Source organism: Microcaecilia unicolor, chromosome 8 (genome assembly GCF_901765095.1).
Source record: "Microcaecilia unicolor chromosome 8, aMicUni1.1, whole genome shotgun sequence".
Taxonomy (NCBI): Eukaryota; Metazoa; Chordata; class Amphibia; order Gymnophiona; family Siphonopidae; genus Microcaecilia; species Microcaecilia unicolor.
Genome location: NC_044038.1, coordinates 161,633,160 through 161,645,781, shown reverse-complemented (window position 1 = coordinate 161,645,781; position 12,622 = coordinate 161,633,160). Strand labels below are relative to the sequence as shown.

Here is a 12,622-nt window from a genome sequence, read left to right as displayed (position 1 = left end):
TGGTAAAAGTTTGTTCTGTGTTGCTCAATACAGATGCTTTTTACCCGAATTGGGAGGAGGCACCACTTAAGCTGAAGGAGATAAGGTTCATGTGCATTTTCAAACCTTGGTAGTAATTTTTCCATCAAAATTTAACCCATGCTAAGTTCGGAAGTGAAAGTTGGCACGTGCTTTCGTTTTTGAGAACCGGTGCAAACCCCTTTCTGAAACACTACAGGCAGTTTGAAAATCGATGTTTCATATCCTGCGCACATTTCTGAATGCAAACTGTACATCACAGAGGCCATGGCAAGGTGCAAACCATACATATTTCTAGCTTTTTATTTTAATATAGCTACTTTACATTTCTTAAACTTGGAGCATATTTGGACTTGCAAGACAGCTAGAAATGTTTTTTCTTCTGGTAACTACCCTTCTAAGGCAGTAGAAATTTGTGGTTTGACATCTGGCCTATGCTAACTTGTGATAAGCTGCTGGTCAGCAACCAAGAGCCAGAGACTCCTATGACTAAGGACAGCTGCAGTATCCAGATAAACCATCAAAAGGAGAAGTAAGTGGGTGTGGGTGAAATTGTAACTTCAGCAAGAGGGTGAGGGGACTACCATAGTGACTATGTTTAACAAGGACACAGGTCAAACCATTATCTAATGAAAACTTATGCTTATATGACAAGCCTTAAAACTGTCCATGAAATTAGGGAATAAATAATAGAAGTTGGAAGATGGTAGAAAGTGCTGGAACATGATTCACCATAAAAGGAACTAGAATATTCTGGAAAGATGCATATTCATTAGGCAGGAAGGGTAATTATAATTAAGATAATGAACAAAGGAAGAAAAAAGCATTTAAGAGGAAAGAACCGAGGCTGGAGAGCCTCAATGTGTCTAGATAAGCAGGTGGACATATTGACAGCTCCCAGGGAAAACTGATTTTATTTGCTACATATTATACTCTATTGGGATTTTATTTGTTGATATTTCAATAATTACTGATTGGCTTCTTTGACTGAATAAACATTTATGCTTAATACTTATTTAGTATACAGAGTTTTTCTTGCCTGGGGTTCTGCCTTGGGGGCAAGGGTCCACCCTCCAGTAGACCTCCAGAAGGTTACTCCTGTCTCAGAGGCAAAGACAGTAGTACAAAACCATAAGCTGCAGGTATCGGCCCTTCACAGGACGTTTTGTGCTCACCTGTTGGTGGAGCCGTTGTAGCAGTAGTTGGGCAGAAAGTCAAAGTTGAGCTCCCAAAAGACATGGAGGGTGTTTCGGCCATAGGGGGCTGAGACGTTATGATTAGCCTCTCGGAACATGGCATCAAAGCTGTCCAGAGTCAAATGTTTACAGAGCAAGCGATGAGTCAGGCGGTTGATCTCTAGTAACCATTCCAGCTCCTGTGTATGGAAAAAGAAAATGGGGTTTCCTTTAGAAGCAATAAAACCCAGCTGTGTGGCACATCGAAAAGCTCAGAAAATAAATGCAAAAAGGAATTGAAATTGCATTTCCAAATATGAACCTTTTTTTTTAGTTTTAATAAAGTTGCATGTATTGATCCAAGAAATAAACCCCTATTCACCTGTTGTTTAGTACCCATGTTTTAATCAATCCCACAATAAATAATTCCCTAATCCCTTATTTGTCCTGTTTGTAAGCTCTGCTGAGCAGGGACTGTTTCCGACATGTTTTGCCTACAGTGCTGCATATGTCCAGTAGTGCTACAGAAATGATAAGTAGAAGCAGTAGTGGCATAATACAATGTGTTGCAATGTACACAAAGTCTAACCTGTTTTACAGTTGTCACGTTGCAAAGTGCCAACCGGATAAAACCAAGTCATGAGTAATGCTTTCAGCCACTGCTATTTTGTGATCTGTTATGTTTAAGCATCTGCGCTAACAAAACCAGGAGAAAGAAGAAATTTCAGATGATGTAGTACAGGGACATTTGAAAAGAAAAAGAGCAGGACTGGCTAAGTGTGGTACAGCTCTGGCTCTGATTGGAAAAGATGGACCTTCCAGGGAGTGGCACAGCACTCAGATAACGTTGGCCGATACTCTAACATTATTCCTTGAAGTCCAATCTTGCCTATAGGGATATTATAGGCGTGCACATGGTTAATGCGTGTTAAAAACACTAATGCGCCTATAACACGGCTTAGTAAACAGGGCCTTAGTTAATGAAACAAATCAGATGCATCCATTAGGCAATAGATCTGATTCAGCTATAGGCCAATGCAATAAAACATGAGTAAAAAATGTACACACACAAAAAAGAAGAAAAAAAAAAGGCATTTTTTTTAGTAAAAATGTAACACTAATAAAAAAAATATGTAAAACTGAGCAAATAGCTGCCTTAGTGCTCGCATTACATTGGAAAGTGAGATTAAAATGCTAATAAAATTACTATGTTTTATCTTCTGTATATTCCTCCCTATCCTAAGCCTGTAAGATGGCCCGGCTAGCCCTCAGATTTCCTAGTTTGCTGTCGTCAGCATAATTTTAGTTTCTCCCTGCAGCTGCATTTAAGCTACAGTGCTTTCTCAGTAAATGGAAAGTATACGTTACATGTCAAGGTGACACTCAGGAAGAACTGAGGCTATGCGGCCCATATATGGCAGATAAACATGGATATAAACCTTGGTGGTGATGAGACTGAGGACTTTGCAGACTCCAAGATGTTCCAACAGAAATATGTGTTCAGAGAGGAAGGACACCTGGTGTTTCACGCTACTTGTTTGTTAGCTGGTTTTCCACACAGTGATCATGCGTTACTGATAAGGAATTAGCCAATTGCCACAAAGTGTGTATGTGAACACAAGTAGGAGAGGATGATAGAATGGAGGAAATTGCCATTTTTGTATATTATTATATTATGTGATGGAAGGAAACAGGAAGATCCATAGATGGTCACAAGTTAGTTTAGGCGAAACAAAACTTATAACAGTATATATGTGATGGCTAGGAAAGTTTTGTTATTCAGTCTGTGTGTCTGGCTACTGAGTGACGACCTGCTCCAGAGAGAACAATTATTTTGTATTGGCTTAGTGAGATCCAATAAAGATTTTTTCTGGTTGCACCTATACCTAAGTCTGATTGTCTCTCTTATTCTAGCCTCTAGGGCTGAAGTGTTTTCCCCTCCCCAGGAGCAAGGGACAGGTTTACACACTTCAGTAGTTAGAGGTGGATGTTTACTTGCACCTCTAACCGCTGAATTAAAAATTGCAGGCTCTCTGGCCTAGCCCAGGACCTGAGTCTGCTCCAATAGCTCCTACCCCCCATCCACTAACCCATTCCCCCATCTACCTAACCACCCTATCATATATTTAAAAATGACCAGGATTCAGCTGGGCTCACTGCTATTGGCTGAACTAGGGTCATTTTTAAATGGCCTGCACTGAAGATAGGAGAAGCCAGAAAAAGGTAAGGACAGGGGAAATGTAGGTGGGGGAACTAGAGAACAGCCCATTTATTTTTTTGACCCTGGAAATTTAACTCCTAGGTCAGAGATGAAATAAAAGTTCTCACACATTCCTCTGACCCAGGAGTTAAACTTCCAGCATCATAATTATTAATTTGGATTTTGCTCACACCTTTTTCAGTAGTGGCTCAAGGTGAGTTACATTCAGGTACACTGGATATTTTTCTGTCCAAGGAGGGCTCACGATCTAAGCTTGTACCTGAGGCAATGGAGGGTTAAGTGACTTGCCCAAGATCACAAGGAGCAACAGTGGGATTTGAACCCACCACTTCTGGCTGTCAAGACCTCTGCTCTAACCACTAGACCACTCCTCCACTAAATACAAGCTAGGTCTTGAGGTCTACAAAGCACCTCCTCCACCTTGAAGATTATTAGCTAATCTCTTCATCAAAACAGGAATTGCCTGGAGGTCAGTGGCGTGGCTAGGTGGGGCGCCAGGGGAGCAGCTGCTCCCCTAAACTGAGTTCTGCCAGCGCCTATTTTTTTCTCGTCATATTTCATTGAAAATGTGCACCGGCGGAAGTCCGCTGTCGCACCACTTTTGCTCCCCCTGCGCTGTCAAACTGGCTCCGCTTCTGATGGAGGTGTACATTTTTACTCATGCTATAACACACAGTGTTGGCAAGCTAAAAACCTTATTAAATTGCAAATAACATTTAACTCACATAAAGATATGCTATGCTTATTACATCTTATTACATCATCTATGTTCCTACCACAATAGATGTCAGGTCTTCACTCTCAAAGCGGCTGATGGCTTGGTCTAGAGACTTGTACATTGCAGCAGAGACACGTTGGGTGATGAGCCTGTTCAAGTCAATGGATCTGCCCAGTAACTGGTGGCCATTAAAAAAATAAAGAGGGCAAAGGGAAGAGAGAAAGAGAGGCAGAGAGAGCCAATTTAGGCTGTAGTACTGAAAAAGACAGAAGTTTCATGTTGAACCTGTGAAACCAGCAGATCAAGTCTGTTTCATTGCTTGGAAAATTTACTGTCACTTCTTTCTTTCATGTCAGAGATCCTTCTGCATTTGATTTGCATCTGGGTGTGCAAGTTTCAAACTGCCCACTCTGGTGCAAAAGTCCACAGATACTTTCTACCAGCGAACCTTTGGCCAATTTTCAAAGGAAACTATATTCATACTTTCCTTTGAAAACGGATGTGGGTACAACATTATCTGTGGGCTTCTGCATTTACTTTTTAGTGCAGACAAACTTTGTCAGAAAACAAAACATACCAATCTCTGTGTATCATTTTGGGACCTGCCCAACAGACACCCAGCCATGAAAGCCCCCTATCCAATCCAGCTATAGTATGAACACTGTGGAACCCCACACATACTTGTAAACACTGAGGAAGGGCAGTTTTCAATGGCCAATTTGCAGTGCCATAGCGAGGGCGGCTCACACCTGGGGTGGGTCGCCGCTGCATACCCCCCCCCCCTGGGTGCAGCACGGCACACACCCCCCCCCCCCCCGCTTACCACTACCATAGAAAACGGGGCAGGCGGGCGGGAGGGCCATTCCGCCTGGAGTGCACGTCGCTGGGAGCTGCATCGGCTCCGCTGGTTCCCTGCTCTCTCTGCCCCGGAACAGGAAGTAACCTGTTCCGGGGCAGAGAGAGCAGGGAACCAGCGGAGCGCACCCGGGGGGGGGGGGGGGGGGACCGCCCCACTGCCCCTCCCTTCCTACGCCACTGCAAATTTGCTCAAGTAAATGACTTTGAAAGCCCTTCAAGGGTTCTTTGGAGTGAGCTGGAGAGACTGTCTTTACTCATTCTATAAAACTGTGCTTGATATTACTACCAGTAAGAGAGAGACTCTTAAGCAGCTCAGGTGCGACCAAGCCAAGAACTGAAGTACAAAACCCAACATTCAGTGCCTATAGCGCCATCTGTAGGCCAAAGGTATGATGGCATGCACAGTGCTTCTCAAATGTAGCTGCAGTTGTGCACCTGGGGTTGCACCTAAGGTTGCCAAATGGCTCCAGATTCACCCAACAAGGCTGATCCAGTCCTGGGTTTACCCTATTAACATGAAGGTACTTGTAGTCTTGTTTTTTGTGAGGAATCCACTTGGGCTGTGTGCAATAGGGTAAACCCAGGACTGGGTCATCTGTGGCCAGTTGGCAACCCTAGCTGCAACCACAAGAAGTTTAGCGGTACTGGATTAAAAGCTGAGAGATGATACAATGGCACCCTGGTTTGCTCCTGGACACCGATACATTTTTTTGATGATTCGCACTTTAAGGTGAGGACATAGGCGATATACCACCAGGGTGTAGACAGACACCCAATTTTGGGTGGGCCTGGACCCAAGATGGGTGGGCAGAAGAACCCCGCCCCACAAGTGATTTGGTCTGTCCCTCACTTGCCTGCATGCCATATGGTCTCTCAAACATCCCCCCTCCGCTGAATACCTTTTAAATAGCAGATTTTCACCAGCAACGAGCAACAACTAATACACAATGCTCATGTTGGCCCCACAACCTTCCCTCTGATGCAACTTCCTGTCTCCGCATAGACGGGAATACAACAGAAGGAAGGCTGTGGGGCCGATGTGAGCAGTAAGTTATCAGTCGCAGCTCACTGCAGGCGAAGATCTGCTATTTACAAGGCATGCAGGAGGGACAGTTATTGTGAGTTTTCGGCTGGTGGGGCTTGGGGATCCCTGCCAGCCACATCATAGGTGTGGTGCTACTGGGTGGACCTGAGCCCAACCTTGGCTATGCTACTGTGTACCACTGGGGTTGAATCACAGGGTCCAAGGCAGCAAGAGTTTGTCTGAGCACCCTGTCTGGTAAGATCTGGAACTATCATAGAGCAGCTGTTTTCAAGTCCTTCGGTGGAAGTGGGGGTAACCAACCATCAAAGGGGTTCAATCTCAATGATTTCCCATCCATCCCTCCATTAGGCAACTAGGGATTAATCATGGATTCATCTTGGGACGTTGGAGGGACTGAGAAGAAAGAGACACTAGAGAAGTGAGAGAAAGTTGGAAATGCACCTCAGCAGATGAGATACTATGAGGCATATTTTCAAAGCACTTTGGGAGGCTAAGTTCCATTGGTTTCTATGGAACTTTGGGAGGCTAAGTGCTTTGAAAATGAGCCTATATGTTTCTTGCTCAGAGTACAGGCTTTTAATGATCTCTACGAACATACACCTTTTCAACAATAAAACATTAACCTGCTTTGCCAAAGATTAAAATGTTCCGTTACAATTCTTTATACCTGGACGTGTCTTTGCTTCAGTAAAGTTTCGTAGCGATTGGAAGGTGGGTAGGGAATGATCACGCCATAGTTCTTACATTCTGCACGGAAACGTTTGTCCAGCAAGACACTAGAAGAGGAGGAGGGACCATCAATAAAACATCTCATCACTATTTGGGTTAATGTCTGGAAGACACAGGGGCTCATTTTCAAAGCACAGACTTACAAACTTCCATAGGTTACTATGCAACTTTATAAGTCTAAATGCTTTGAAAATACACTTACACTTGCTTCAAGCAAATGTAAATTTGTATAAGCGTGTGTGTGCTACTGAAGATAATGAATATTCCAAACCATACTTTGACTTATCTAATACAAATACATGACAGAACCTTCAGGGTTCCTAAATGTCTTGTATTCTTTCAGATTCTGAATCACTCTGACCAATCACTATTAAATCAGCTGACTCATTAAGATCGTCTGGATGACAGATCCGTCACAGGTAGTTCTCTTCTGCCCACTACAACTCCAACTGGGAGAGCAGGGAATCTCAGGCTTTGTAAGACAAATGACACCTAGTGGCCATGTTTGCACAGTGTACTATGTTCCTGAAGGAATTGTGTCTCTGTGGCCCTTGGCCAAGATTTGTTGCTGCAATATAGTCAGGCTAAAATTTGGGACAGAACGAGGTTATAAAATAAGGAAAAACCCCGAGTAGCTGTGAATGAAAGCCCAAATGACGACCGTAGTAACTGAGCTAAACGTTTAAAGGAGCAGAAAAACAGCAGGACAAGAATAAATAAAATCAATACTCAAAACCATTGTTTTTGTCTGTATTTTTTAAGCAGCCACGGGCTGTACAAACCTTTTCATGGACCTTTTCACCTAACATTTGGCCTGGACCCATTAAAAGACTGGTCTGGGTTAAAGCAAGCGAGTTTGCTGACCAGCTTAAAATGAGCACCCAGTACCTATTTTAGAGGTCCTTTTACTAAGGTGCGCCGAATAATGACCTGCGCTGGTGCAGACACATGTATCGGACGCACGCAGGTCCACTTTTCAGCACACCTGCAAAAAAGGCCTTTTTTTTTCCACCGAAAATGGACGTGTGGCAAAATAAAAATTAGTGTGTGTCCATTTTGGGCCTGAGATCTTACCGCCACCCACTGACCTAGCAGTGAAGTCTCACGTGTTAACCGGGCAGTAATCGTCAGCATGTATACAATGCTGATTACCGCCTGGTTAGCGCCATGCACCAGACATTTTCCGAGGCACACAGTGGGCGCGCATAAAAAATGAAATTACTGCTCAGGCCACGCAGTAGCTGGGTGGTAATTCAAAATTGACACGCGTAGGATGAGTGTACACGCCTACTCGGCTTAGTAAAAGGGGCTCCTTAAATCTTAGAAATTGTTTCCCACTCCTAAGCTCAGTATTTCCAAATGCTCTTCTTAACAAATGTGTTCAGCAGTTTTCTCACTTGTGACTAAGATAGTCCGATAAGGGACTCGACAGCTCCCACTGAAAAGGAAGCAACCCTCTAGCGATTCTGAGATCTTTCTTTCGCTGCCTTACCTGCCAGACATAGCTTTGTAGTATGCAAAGATCTGATCAGCCAACTTGTACACGAACTGATCGAAACATAGGTTCACCTGGAAAGGAGTCAAATCAATCAATGAAAGAGAGACTATGTCAAGTCTATAGACTTCGAAACGCAGCATACACATTACAGATCCAGAACGGGGCACTTTGGTGCCCAAGGTAATCAAGCATGTGTGTGTCCTCCTGTCCTCACCTCAACCCCAATTCTTTTCTCTTTACCTTCCACTTCTCACACACGGTCCCCTTTTCACTCCTTCACCCAGCCAGATGGTGGAAGAGCTGTGCTGCCAGCCTACACTTGCATTTCAATCATTTTTCAACCCAAATAATCCTTTGCACCCTGGACCTCTGCTCTTGCTAACTACCTCATAGTCAGTGTGCTAGGACCATAAATAACCGGTCAGAACATTCACATTACAACTGAATGAAGGAGAACCAGTGTTGCTCTTTGGGGTGGTGGGAAACTTTAATCCAGCTGAGAGTTCCAAGGAAAACCATCATGGCATCAGAAGTGTATCAGATGCATCAAACGGGTGTGAAACAAGACGGTGCACACTGAACAGACTACAGCAAATGTAAAATTTTATATTTTGCAAAATAAATCCCCACATTAGGTGCCTACTCACCTGGATGCCAGAACCATGGGAAAATACGTAGGTTGGTCCTAGTAGAGCAGGCCAAACCCTGGCAACCTGCTCTGTCATAGAACAGCCCAAAGATTGTTGCACTGGAAATCTGTTCGAGGTCCTGCTCCACCAGGGGAAGGTGGCCCGAAGACATTGCCCTGGACACCCAACAATCCTGCTGTACCTGTCCACGTCCTACCCCCTAGAGGAATTCTGCACCACTGATCTTCAGTCACTCTCGCTCAATGCCCTGCTGGGTTTAAATTGGCACCCTTGATCCCTAGTGCTAATCTTGAGTTACTAAAGCTAGGCGGTCAAGCTGCACATATTTGGCAGCCTGACCCTATGGTACCACCATGAAATTACTTCTAGGGGGTCAAGAGGGCCACTTTGAACCCAGTGTGGCAATGAGCAGAAGTGACAAGCAACTGGGCATCACTCTTGTCCTCACTCAAGCACGAGGGCCCTGGCTAGAGCTGGTGGGGGAAGGGGGGGACTATAGAGAGTTGGGTACTCTGTACTGTGAACATTTAACGCCATTTAGGTGAGGGTTCTGTCATTTTAGTTTTAAGATGATATGAAAAGGAATGGGAATTTTTTTTTTTAATGTTTACCATGTTGTTTCAAACAAATGCACATCCCTACTACACATACACATTTCTGAAAATTAAATGCACGTGCACAGTTTCCAGCCGCAACCCCAATAAAGCTCTCCAACAAATCTGTCCTATGCAACTAAAGTATGCACAGACATTTAGTATTCAGAAAATACACCCAAGTCTCAGAAAATGTACTAAACAAAGTACAGTACACACTTCACTGATCTAAGAGATTACACTACAAAAGAACAGAACTGTCCTACATGGCCACCCATTACATGACATCTCCTGAGATGTAATGATGCAAATACTGTAGGGTGATGGAGGCATGATGCCATTCCAGATGTCTGTAAAGCTTTGGGCCAAAATAAAAAAAATCCCTACACAAATGTAGAAGCTCTTTTCCATTCTTTACACTAATGCAGTAAACATGCATTTATATTGATCAGAGGGTCCTTCTGATAGCATTTGCAGAATTTACTTACATTTAGGGATCTGTGCAGCAGTTTATTTATTTGTGACATTTATATCCCACATTATCCCAAACAAGTTTGAGTTCAATGCGGCTTACAATAAACAGTATAAATAATAATACAGTGAAACCTCGGTTTTGGATTTCGTTGATTTTTTCGACTAGAAATTTGTCTCGGTTTTTGTTGGTTGCCTTGGATTTCATCGAAAAAGAAGGACGTTCATCTCCCAATTTGTATTGGAAGATGGACGTCCTCATTAATTGCCTCGGTTTTCGTCAGTTTCGGATTTCGCCGATTGTTTTCGGACGGATTATCGACGAAAACAGAGGTTTCACTGTAATAATAAATAGTTCACCATAGCAGCCCCAAGACTCACCTCTGCTTCAATTTCATCATAGAGAAACTGCTTTTTAAACTTGGTTAAGGCATAATATGCACTGTCGTTGTACAGATCCAAGGGATACAACACATACCTGAGGATAAGAGAATAAGCTGTCGGATCATGTCAACAGAACATTTTCTTGATAGACAAGAACGAGAAAGAGAGAAAAAAAACCCCATTTTTTTCCTAGAGAATGTTCAAGTTGCAGATTTCACAAGGGCATCCATCTGCCACACCTCAAGAGACACCCTAAGAAGACAAATACCACCAGTAGAAGTAGGAGGCCAGTGAAGAAAAGAGTACGTGGCAGGGACTGCTGAGTGTCACAAACAGGAATGGTTTAGTTCCACAAGGAATGTTTAGAGGGATACACTTACACACATTTGATCCAGAACCATAATTAATCTGCAGACTCTGGCCACTCTAAAAATCAGAGTGGGCTGTGGCTGTTGAGCAGGGGCAAACTGACCATTCGGACAACCGGGCAGTGCCCAAGGGCCCAGAGACTCCAGGGGACCAAGAAGCTCTGCCCGGTTGCCCTTGCCCACCTCCTCTGCCTATGTCCTGTGCCGGCTCCGTGGTTTAAAATGGTGGCCGAGAACTCTTGTGAGACTACAGTGACAGGTCACAGACACCATTTTAAAGTGTGGAGCTGCAGCGGCCAGCAGCAGGGATGGAAGAAGGTGGGAAAGGGGTGATCAGAGGACATGCTGCTGCACATGGAGGAAGGTAAGGGCTGCGGGGGCGGTGGTAGAATGTGTGTGTGTGGGGGGGGGGGGGGTACTCTCAGTCCGCCTCTGCTGTTGAGGACCACAATCTGCCATCACTGGCCCATTGATTGCACTTCATATGTATTACGGAAAGACCCAGTGTAAGATAGCTGCTCTCTCTTTTTCTCAATTGCTCTGGGCATCCTATAAATACAAAAACCAACCTACTGTCCCATTCAGCAGTACACATGAATCTGACTGAATACTCGAATGCATGTTTCTGTGCTCTTGGTTCTGTAACCTATCATTTACAACCTCCAAAAGCCACGAGTCTCTTACTCCATCATGGAAGGCTCCTTCGTCTCCAGGATGTGATCCGTCAGAATCCAGGGCATGGACATCTCAATGGGGAACTGGATACGTCGGCCCATGGTCAATTCTAGAAAGAATTCTCGGAACCAGAGCTGGGATAGGTCACAGCACTGTTGCAGGGCTTCTGAAATAAAACAGCAGATGATGGGTTCATAAATCCGGAAGAACGGCAGTGCCACAAAAGTGATCGGATGTTATTGAGGTCCCATGACAGCTGTTATAAAAGAGAAGTGGTGCCTGTCGTACCACAGTTTCATGCTGCTGCAATTTGCAGGGCCAATATTTATAAGCATTTATCTGGGCAGTATCATTTATTTATTTTGACATTTATAGCCCACATTATCCCGAACATACTTGAGTTCAATGTAGGTTACGATAAATAAAAAAACAGGTTTACAATACCATAAACAAAATATCCAGTAAGAGCAGAATAGCACAAGTAAGATACAAATAAGTGTTCACAATAAATAAATAAGATACAAATAAGAACTAAATAATAAACCATTGATGGCTAGTTAGAATCTAACACACTCCATCAATGGGTAGAAACTTCTCAAAGAGGAAAGTTTTCAGTCTTTTGCAAAATACCAAGTAATCAGGCTGAGCCTTGATTGCCACTGGCAGCGAGTCCCACCACTTAGCACCTTGGTATCTGAAGTCTGCAAAGTGATCCAACTTATAGCATACTTGTCTTGCAATCTGGAAGATGAAGTCTAAGGTAGTCCCTAGAACCAGGGGTTATATTGCATAGGGGAATAGTTAAGGGCTGCATGTAATCCGGTGTCATGCCATATAATATATGAAAGACAAAAACACATAATCTATATTAATAATTCTCACCTCCAATTCTGAAGCTCACAGTGTGGCAGGGAACCACTGAAGCCCTGCACTGCTGTACCCTGTCAGCACCACTCACTCTCACTCATACACCCGCCCTCAGCCACGCCCCCAGCCACGCCCCTTCCAGACATAATTCCCTACCTCAACGTTCTATTGAGGCCCCAAGCTCCAGCCACTTCCATGAAGGGTTCGTGGATTCATGGTGGTGAAGTCTCTCCATGGTGGTGACGCCCTCGCGTCCAACGTTATGACGTCACGCCCGGAGCGATTTACAAGATGGCGCCGAACAGGAATGTGATGATGTCGCTGACGTCGCGATTTTCTGCAATGCGAATGG

At 44.0% G+C, this 12,622-nt stretch overlaps 1 protein-coding gene across 7 annotated transcripts in view; it reads right to left on the bottom strand.

The window, feature by feature from the left end:
- Positions 1-12,622, bottom strand: part of CYFIP2 (cytoplasmic FMR1 interacting protein 2) — a 107,440-nt gene that overhangs the window by 35,032 nt on the left and 59,786 nt on the right. For all 7 annotated transcript variants that reach the window (XM_030211480.1, XM_030211481.1, XM_030211478.1 and 4 more), the window contains 6 exons: positions 11,413-11,569; positions 10,358-10,454; positions 8,257-8,333; positions 6,703-6,811; positions 4,191-4,310; positions 1,194-1,393 (listed from right to left, as the gene is read on the bottom strand). In XM_030211480.1, the coding sequence (XP_030067340.1) occupies positions 1,194-1,393; positions 4,191-4,310; positions 6,703-6,811; positions 8,257-8,333; positions 10,358-10,454; positions 11,413-11,569 (760 nt within the window). The remainder of the gene's footprint in view (positions 1-1,193; positions 1,394-4,190; positions 4,311-6,702; positions 6,812-8,256; positions 8,334-10,357; positions 10,455-11,412; positions 11,570-12,622) is intronic.